At 43.2% G+C, this 10,661-nt stretch overlaps 1 protein-coding gene across 1 annotated transcript in view; it reads left to right on the top strand.

Moving 5' to 3' along the window:
* dytn (dystrotelin) overlaps positions 1-4,945 on the top strand; it is a gene marked incomplete at both ends in the record, with an annotated part of 16,466 nt that extends 11,521 nt beyond the window's left edge. The window contains 4 exons of the mRNA XM_083633178.1: positions 1,132-1,135; positions 1,268-1,317; positions 1,884-2,025; positions 4,922-4,945. Coding sequence (XP_083489304.1) covers positions 1,132-1,135; positions 1,268-1,317; positions 1,884-2,025; positions 4,922-4,945 — 220 coding nt within the window. The remainder of the gene's footprint in view (positions 1-1,131; positions 1,136-1,267; positions 1,318-1,883; positions 2,026-4,921) is intronic.
* Positions 4,946-10,661: the final 5,716 nt, after the last annotated feature.

The following is a 10,661-nucleotide window of genomic DNA, read 5'->3' as shown; positions in this document are numbered from 1 at the left end:
AGATCTAAAGAGTGTAGATAGTATAAACTCATTATGGGATGTAACTTCAGATATTTGTAAAATTTTGATATAGGGTTTTCAATTGACATTTTTTTGGTAACTTAAGACTTGTCTTAAGTCCAAGACAAGTCTTAAATCAAGTCTCAAGTGTATGTGGATTACTAAGACAAGTCTTAAGTCAAGTCTCAAGTCGATGTGGATTACATAGTCTTCAGAACAAATTAAGAGTCCAGTATCAATTTAACATCTTCAAGAAAATGAAATAATTTATCTGTGACTTTATATGTATGCAATTGTGTGTGTATTTTTGTGTAATGTATATTGTGTGTTGTGTGTATTCTGTGTGTAATGTGCATTGTGTATAATGTGTATTGTGCGTAATGTGTATGTTGTTATTGTGTGTAATGTCCATTGTGTATGTGTATTGTGTGTACTATGTGTGTAATGTGTAGTGTGTGTTTTGTGTCTAATGTGTATTGTGTGTTGTGTGTATTCTGTGTAATGTGCATTGTGTATAATGTGTATTGTGTGTACTATGTGTGTGATGTGTATTGTGTCTACTATGTGTGTAATGTGTAGTGTGTTTATTCTGTGTATATATATATATCTATAATGTGTATTACATTATACACAATGCACATTACACACAGAATACACACAATACACATTACACACAGTCTTACAATAATCTGTGTGTATTGTATGTAATGTGTATTGTATATTGTGTGTTGGGTGTATTCTGTGTGTAATGTGTATTGTATGTAATGTGTATTGTGTGTTGTGTGTATCCTGTGTGTAATGTGCATTGTGTATAATGTGTATTGTGTGTACTATGTGTGTAACGTGTATTGTGTGTAACGTGCATTGTGTATAATGTGTATTGTGTGTACTATGCGTGTAATGTGTATTGTGTGTATTGTGTGTAATGTGTATTGTGTGTTGTGTGTATTCTGTGTGCAATGTGCATTGTGTATAATGTGACTTGTGTGTAATGTGTATTGTGTGTTGTGTGTATTCTGTGTGTAATGTGCATTGTGTCTAATGTGTATTGTGTGTACTGTGTGTGTATTGTAGTGTGTGTAATGTGTATTGTGTTGTATGTATTCTGTGTGTAATGTGCATTGTGTATAGATGTGTATTGCATACTATGTGTGTAATGTGCATTGTGTATAATATGTATTGTGTGTACTGTGTACTATGTGTATAATGTGTATTGTGTGTACTACGTATGTGTGTAATGTGTATTCTATTGTGTGTTTTTCAACAGAAAGCTGCTGCTCTCCTGAAGGATGTCAGAAACCTCCAGAGAGACAAATGGTGAGAGTTCAGGAGTTGAGTGACTCGTGTGTGTGTGTGTGTGTGTGTGTGTGTGTGTGTGTGTGTGTGTGTGTGTGTGTGTGTGTGTGTGTGTGTGTGTGTGTGTGTCTCTCTCTCTCTCTCTCTGTCTGTCTGTATCTGTCTGTCTCTCTGAGTGTGACTCCATCTCTCTCTCTCTGTCTGTCTGAATGAATGAATGAATGAATGAATGAATCATTTACGAGGTGGACATGGATCCATAGTGGGCAGAGGGCAACAGTTGATTTTGTGACTATTCTCTGTAGTTGTTTTGCGGTTACTGTCCGTGCTGCTGTAGCAAACTGTAATGGATGAGGTGAGTATGCTCTGAATGATGGCTATACAGAACTGAAGGAGGAATGTTTGGAGCTGTCTGCTGGGCTTTTTTGGTGATCTGTGTTGGTGTTCCATGTTAGTGAGTTACTGATGTGTGTGTGTGTGTGTGTGTGTGTGTGTGTGTGTGTGTGTGTGTGTGTGTGTGTGTGTGTGTGTGTGTGTGTGCGTGCGTGCGTGCGTGCGTGCGTGTGTGTGTGTGTGTGTGTGCGTAGGTTGCTGGAGCAGGAGCTGCAGGCGTGGCGTGTGGCTGTCCAATCAGAGCAGGGCATTCTGGAGGACAGGTGCTCAGAGATGGAGCTTACCATGGAAAGGCTGAGACAACACAACCTCACACTGCAGGGGATGGTCACACAGGTACACACACAGGTATACACCGCATATACTGTTTACAAATATGGACCTAGCCACCACCCCGCACCCATCCTAGGAAGACAAAATCTCGCCTCCTGTTTTGAAGCCTTGAGTTTGGCATTTTGGTTATATTTGGTCTCCATTTTGGTTATTTGGAGCCAGAAGCAGCTAGCGCAAGACCAGGGGGTTTCCCACAGAACCAGCAAGCTGTGTGATCACTGGACAGGCGACCTGTCAATCACACCCCAAAACATAGTCTGCTTTAGCATCTATTTGACTCTAAATGGGACGATAATTTACTTAATTATCATCATGCTGTATTGAAGAAGACTTGAAACTAGTGATTCATCAACTAATTAGGATAGTATTTAATGAGCTCATAAATTAAGTGAGAAGTACTGTAGGCTCCTTGTCCCATTCACCTCTATACTGTACAATCAGACTTATTTTGCAGCCAGCGGAGTCGCCCCCTGCTGGCCATAAGAAAGAATGCAGGTTTAAGGCACTTCCACAATGGCCCCTTGGTACCCACACACACTGAGCAATATAGACAATAATGATGATGAGTCTCTCCTCCCCTCAGGTGCTGAGCAGCAACACCCCTCCCCAACATGTTAAAAACACGCCACAACACGCTAACAACACGCCAGGCAGAATCGAAACGGCTGAATCTGACAGAGAGGAGGAAGAGGAAGTGGAGGGAGAGGAAGCAGCATTGTTGAAGGAGACAGAAGAAGAAGAGTGGAGCGAGGAGGAAGAGGAGGAAGAAGAAGAGAGGAGGACTGAAACTGGGTCAGACACAGGAACTCAATCTCCCACAATGCAACGGGACACGCCTTCATACAACTCCCCGGTGGACCACTGTGAAGAGGCGGAGCCTGCGGTTGACAAACTTGTCGAAAAACCAATGGGACAACAGCATTTAGTAAGACAGGAGGAGGTGCTTAGGATTGACACACATCTCAGCTGTCCAATGAGAAAGCAGGATGCAGCTGGTGAGGTGGAGCTAAAGGCTGAAGAGGATTATGGGATATGTAGTCCAGTGGAGCTGGAGGAGGAACTCTGCGAAACTGTGGAGAGACTTAAGCAGTCTCTCTCTCTGCAGACAGACAGGTGTGCAGACAGACACACAGGTAAGATCTAACTACATAGATCTGTTAATATAGATCTCTCTTCAGACAGACAGGTGTGACAGACAGGTCAGATCACATAGCTCTGTTAAAGCAGCTACGAGCAAGATTTTCGATTGTTATTAAACAGTATAATTATAATATTGATGCATCACATCTTACCTATAATAGTAGCTGAGACCAAAGCCGTGTGAATCGGAGATTGCTCTCTTGATGATTATAGAGTCTGTGTCTGTCTATACCGGCGGGCGGATAAACCCGGAAGTGAAACGAAACGGTTTACGGCAGCTGCCTGCCTTCAACCGTTTCGCTCTGCCTAGCAACAGACCATAAACACAGAGAACGCCATGCAGGGGCTTGCTACTCTCGCGAACATCTCTCGTTATATTCTATAACAGTTTGTTTGGAAGTAATTTTGTTATTTTGTGGTTATGGCCGAAGTGGCTGCCGCAAACCATTTCATTTCACTTCCTGATCTGCCCCGGCCGCAGACAGACTAATCGTCAAGACAACACTGGCCGATTCACTCGGGGTTCAAGCCAGACTACTCGGCGTTGGTCTCGTCTACTATTAGAGGTAAGATGTGATGCATCGATATTAAATTTAGACTGTTTAATAACAATCGAAAATCTGCTCGTAGCTGCTTTAACAGTGACCTCTCTGCAGACAGACAGACAGACAGACAGACAGACAGACAGACATTATCTAACTACATACATCTGTCAAGTCAAGTTTATTTGTATAGTCGGCTTGATAAATGAGGGCCAATATGTCTAGCTAAATCTAGCTAAGCACTAGGGTAATAAACAGGATTGAACTATCTTATATTATCTTATTTATTTTATTTTCATTTGCAGATTTTTGAAAACAAACAAACAAAACGAAAACAACAAAACAATGTGCAGGTAGAGACATGAAACCCAAACTGGGCTTATGCTTGGTCTCTACCTCAGAAAACCAAAAACTAAAGCCCAATTTATGCTTTGTCTGCCGACACTTTTGAAACGGTCGCCGACAGAAATGAGGACTTGAGTCGACACTTTCAAGTGTCGGCGAGCAGCGTCTGCTACCTAGTGAAAGGTCTAGTGTCGCTGACTACGTCACATAGTATCGCGCAATTCTGATTGGCTATATAGACGGCACACGCTTGACTTCTTTGTTTTGGTTTTCGCTCGATTGAAATGAATGAACGTGTCCCCGCTATTTTTATCAGCCTGTCCTTGATGTATGACTTCGTGAAAATCACAAAGAACATCGTGACCAATTTCCCAGAGAGCGAGGATGTGAGTTGTGTGGTTGTGTGTCGTTTATATGGGGCTGCAGCCAAGTACGTTACATCTTGCCTCCGAGTTGGTTTCACTGTGCATTCCATTCCCGCTCTTGCCTTGGCTGTCTGCACTATAGCGTTCAGGTGTCACGTGACCGTTGAACCGAGGCGAACGTTCACTGAAGTATAAATGCAACACCATGAGCGACACTTTCTTTTTCGTCTGCGACCATGTGCTGAGCGACACCTTCTAATAAGTATAAATTAAGCTTTACAAGAATCTGTACAAAGTATGCAATATAACAGAAACAAGAGAGAGGAAACAAAACAACAGTAGAAAAATAAAAAAGAAACAAAAAAAAGAGAAATTTAAAATGGCAATGTGAGGTGTAAGTGTGATTTATGGGGACTACTGTATGTCTGACTCATCAGAGTTTAAGCTTAGATTTAAATGAGTTAACAGATTTCGCATGTTGGCAATATTGATATATGTGTTCCATAGTATGGCACCTCTGTAGCGTACTGAAAATGTATTATTGGTAGTGTGACAGTATGCGGGGTGAAGGTGATCTTAGTGTCTTGTATTATGTGTATGTAGAATTTTGTTGGAAGTATAACCTATGGGCAACTTTGATGATAGAGAGGGCCACACACAAAAATCCTCGCTACGAGAGGGCCAGTTTGTGCCCGTGCACTTCCACCAGTAGCCTACTGTAACACCATCGCTCCCAATTATAGCTACTAATTTGATGAAAAGGACAAAGATTATTATACCAACATTTATATTTTTCATATTCAAATTTAGTAAGTCTTCCATTTAGATGATACCAGAAACTTTGCTCTAGCTTTAAAACAGCCCGCTACAGCAATTTGATGTAGGTCCTACAGGGTGCAGGGAGAGAGACTGGTGAGTATACAGTATATATTTATAAACAAAAGTACATACTTGGAGTGTGTTGATATCATGTATGGGGAGTATTTTAAGTTTTTTTTAAGAGCTGCTGATGGTTCCAATCTGTTAGAGAATCTCGCCAATTTTACTTTTTTCTTTTTCTTCTTTTCTCTGTGAAGCCCGGAGGTGTATGTACTTGCCCATACGATATTTACGTACAATAGATATGGGTAAATCTAACTGTAATGGACAATAGAGGGTTAATCGACGTGAATGATTAACAAAGCTGGATATTTTTCTGATGATACCAATTGATTTAATTATTTTATTACAGACAAGATTAAAGTAGTTTTTCCAATTTGAGTTCTCATCAATCAGAATTCCGAGGAATTTAGTAGATGAGACCTGAAGTAGTTAATTGCCATTGACTATGATTTTGGCACTATTCCTATTTATTTTAAATATTTATTTATTTATTTCTAGTGAATATCATGAAGGTTGATTTTTTTAAAATATATTTAAGGACAGTTTATTAAGTTGAAACCATTTCTCAATTTTTGCCATGCCCTTGTTTGCTTGTGATGTTATAGAATCAAAGTTAGTGTGCGATAGAATTAAATTGGTATCATCAGCAATAAAGTAAAGGCAGTACATTAGAAGATGCATCAGCAAGGTCATTAATGTAAATTAAAAAGGACCAAGTATTGATCCTTGGGGAACCCCATAAGTTATCCTAGATTTTTCTGAAGACCAGCTATTGACACATATTACAGAGAGAGAAAGAGAGAGAGAGAGAGAGGGGAGGGAGGGAGGGAGGGTGGGTGAGAGAAGGGAGAGAACAGGGAGGTGGTGGTGGTGAGGATGATGATGGTGATGATGGTGATGTAATTAGGATGTAATGATGATGATAGTGATGATGGTGATGTAATTAGGATGTAATGATGATGTGATGATGATGTGATGATGATGTGATGATGATGGTGATGCGATGATGATGATGTAATGATGATGATGACGACGACGACGACAACGATGTGATGATGATGTAATGGTAGTGATGATGATGATGGTCTTCTTGTTTCCAGCTGTCAGGATGAAGATGAAGCTGCTGGAAGCTGCAGACGAAGTCGGCGACTCAATACACGACCTGGTGTCAGCTGTCAGCACACACTGCACTGCACTTACACACATGCACACACACAGCTTGATTAGATCATATTGAGATAATTATGATAACGATTGTTTGGTTTGCTTTGTTTTTGCCATGCGCTGGCTGCCGGCCTAAATCTTGCTCTGTCTGAAGCTGACTGACTGACAACCCTGAGGACAAACGTCATCAGTAACAAACATGCTGCCTGGGATAGGTTTTGCCCAGTCTTAATTTGCATTGTAAGTTCAAATGCTGAAAAGGCAATAAAAAAGTTTAAACACAAAGCCTCTGTTCCTGCTTCCTGCCCTCTTCACCCTCTGCAGTGTGTAGTAGTAGTGTGTCATACTGTAGTGTATAGTAGGAGTAGTAGTGTGTAGTACTGTCAACATTTAAAAGATGTTTAATAAAGACGTATTTTTAACATTCAATGACGTCCAAATGACATCAATAGTGAACTTTCAAAAGACATTCAAAAGACACGTCTCAAAAACATACATTCTGGCTCCTCAGGGGACGTCTTTTGAACATCAGTCTTTTGGACCTGTTGTTTCCTGGGACGTATTCAGAAGCCCCTTATACACAGAGATCCCAATAGCGCCGTTAGGAGGGTACTCCGTCGCTGGAAGCTTGCTGACGTCGATGGTGGGTCTGACCACGTGAGATAGGTAGACTACTGACAGGCCCTCTAGTCTGTTTTCAGTCAGACAGACCCCCCCCCCCCTTGCGATATGTCTGACTAAAGGAGGGAATTCCTGACGTTCCTAACACCTGTGTGTGTGTGTGTGAGAGAGCATGCGTGCGTGCGTGCAAGCGCATGTGTGTGACTGTGTGATAAGGGTGTGGTAAAGAGGTTGGAGGATACACATGCACACACATACACTCTCACCCACACACACACACACTCAATATCACACACACACAAACACTCACTATCTCTCTCACACACACACACGCACACACACACACACACACACACACACACACACACACACACACACACACACACACACACACACACACACACACACACACACACACACACTCAGAGTAAGACTGTATTGTGTATAGAAACTCCATGATGTCATTTCTTCCTTCCTGTCACATTCCTGAGTATGTGTGTGTGTGGGGGGGGGTGTCATTGTTTATTGTAATTACAGCTTGAACCTTCAGAAAGGTTCTGTGCAAGATTCCCTGCCCTGCCTACCAACACGAGGGTCACAGGTTCGGGCCCCTGTGTTACCTCTGACTTGGTCGGCGTGCATACAGGTACGATTGGCTGTGTCTGTGGGTGGGAAGCCGGATTAGGGGTATGTTTCCTGGTTGCTGCACTAGCGCCTCCTCTGGTCAGTCGGGCGCCTGTTCAGGGCGGAAGGGAACTGGTGGGAAGAGCATGATCTCCCATGTGCTACGTCCTGCTGGTGAAGCTCCACGCTGTCAGGTGAAAAGAAACAGCTGGCAACTGCGCTATTCACATCTACATGCTCCACCTGTTCACATCTTCCACCTGCTCCATAGTACCTATTCACATCTTCTACCTGCTCCACAGTACCTATTCACATCTTCTACCTGCTCCACATGGCCTATTCACATCCTCTACCTGTTCTACAGAGACTATTCACATTTTCTACCTGCTCCACACCTATTCATATCTACCTGCTCCACAGGGCCTATTCACATCTTCTACCTGCTCCACAGTACCTATTCACATCTTCTACCTGCTCCACATGGCCTATTCACATCCTCTACCTGTTCTACAGAGACTATTCACATCTTCTACCTGTCCCACAGTACCTATTCACATATTCTACCTGTTCCACAGAGACTATTTGCATCTTCTACCTGGTCCACAGATATTCACATCTTCTACCTGCTCCACAAAGTATATTCATATTCACATCTTCTACCTGTTCTATGGAGACTATTCACATCTTCTACCTGTTCTATGGAGACTATTCACATCTTCTACCTGTTCTATGGAGACTATTCACATCTTCTATCTGTTCTATGGAGACTATTCACATCTTCTACCTGTTCTATGGAGACTGTTCACATCTTCTACCTGTTCTATGGAGACTGTTCACATCTTCTACCTGTTCTATGGAGACTGTTCACATCTTCTACCTGTCCCACAGGGCCTATTCACATATTATACCTGCTCCACAGAGACTATTCACATCTTCTACCTGTCCCACAGGGCCTATTCACATATTCTACCTGCTCCACAGAGACTATTCACAACTTCTACCTGTCCCACAGGGCCTATTCACATATTCTACTTGCTCCACAGAGACTATTCACATCTTCTACCTGTCCCACAGGGCCTATTCACATCTTCTACCTGCTCCACAGAGACTATTCACATCTTCTGCCTGTCCCTGCACAGGGCCTATTCACATCTTCTACCTGCTCCACAGAGACTATTCACATCTTCTACCTGTCCCACAGGGCCTATTCACATCTTCTACCTGCTCCACAGATACTATTCACATCTTCTACCTGTCCCACATCGCCTATTCACATCTTCTACCTGCTCCACAGAGACTATTCACATATTCTACCTGTCCCTGCACAGGGCCTATTCACATCTTCTACCTGCTCCACAGAGACTATTCACATCTTCTACCTGTCCCGCAGGGCCTATTCACATCTTCTACCTGCTCCACAGAGACTATTCACATCTTCTACCTGTCCCACAGGGCCTATTCACATCTTCTACCTGCTCCACAGAGACTATTCACATCTTCTACCTGTCCCACAGGGCCTATTCACATCTTCTACCTGCTCCACAGAGACTATTCACATCTTCTACCTGTCCCACATCGCCTATTCACATCTTCTACCTGCTCCACAGAGACTATTCACATCTTCTACCTGTCCCTGCACAGGGCCTATTCACATCTTCTACCTGCTCCACAGAGACTATTCACATTTTCTACCTGTCCCTGCACAGGGCCTATTCACATCTTCTACCTGCTCCACAGAGACTATTCACATCTTCTACCTGTCCCACAGGACCTATTCACATCTTCTACCTGCTCCACAGAGACTATTCACATCTTCTACCTGTCCCACAGGGCCTATTCACATATTCTACCTGCTCCACAGAGACTATTCACATCTTCTACCTGTCCCACAGGGCCTATTCACATCTTCTACCTGATCCACAGAGACTATTCACATCTTCTACCTGTCCCTACACAGGGCCTATTCACATCTTCTACCTGCCCCACAGAGACTATTCACATCGTCTTCCTGTCCCACAGGGCCTATTCACATCTTCTACCTGCTCCACAGAGACTATTCACATCTTCTACCTGTCCCACAGGGCCTATTCACATCTTCTACCTGCTCCACAGAGACTATTCACATCTTGCCTGTCCCACAGGGCCTATTCACATATTCTACCTGCTCCACAGAGACTATTCACATCTTCTACCTGTCCCACATGGCCTATTCACATATTCTACCTGCTCCACAGAGACTATTCACATCTTTTACCTGTCCCACATGGCCTATTCACATCTTCTACCTGCTCCACAGAGACTATTCACATCTTCTATCTGTCCCACAGTTTTTTTTAGGGCACAAGGCCAGATGCCAGGGCACAAAGGCCATTGCTCTATTGACATCATGAAGAGCGAGTTTTCTGAAATGTGTCTGAAAATGAGCCAATTACACATCCTTTGCATTGGGCAGGATAGATTAAACTGAGACCACTGATGCTTTTAAGGCAACTGACAATAGCAGGCTGGTAGCAGGGCACTGCCAAGGTGGCCTTAGAGATCTCAGGGCATCACGGCCAGAGGGAGGGGCAATGCAGGCCATGGCCTAATGGCCTCTGTGTAATTCCCACCCTGCCCTCAGGGCCTATTCACATCGTCTACCTGCTCCACAGAGCCTATTCATATCGCCTACCTGCTCCAGAGTGCCGATCAACATCTTCTACCTGCTCCACAGAGCCTATTCACATACCCACAGAGACTATTCACATCCTACCTGCTCCACAGAGACTATTCACATCTTCTACCTGCTCCACAGAGACTATTACATCTTCTACCTGCTCCACAGAGACTATTCACATCTTCTATCTGTCCCACAGGCAGGGTGGGAATTTCGTCATTTTAGGGGGGGGGGGTCTGGCCTTCAGCATCATAATTTTTTTGGGGCACAAAGGCCATTGCTCTATTGACATCATGAAGA

Source organism: Poromitra crassiceps, assembly GCF_964638095.1.
Source record: "Poromitra crassiceps genome assembly, chromosome: 3".
In the NCBI taxonomy this organism is placed as follows: Eukaryota; Metazoa; Chordata; class Actinopteri; order Beryciformes; family Melamphaidae; genus Poromitra; species Poromitra crassiceps.
Note: the sequence above shows the minus strand (reverse complement) of the source record. Positions and strands in the feature narration are given on the sequence as shown.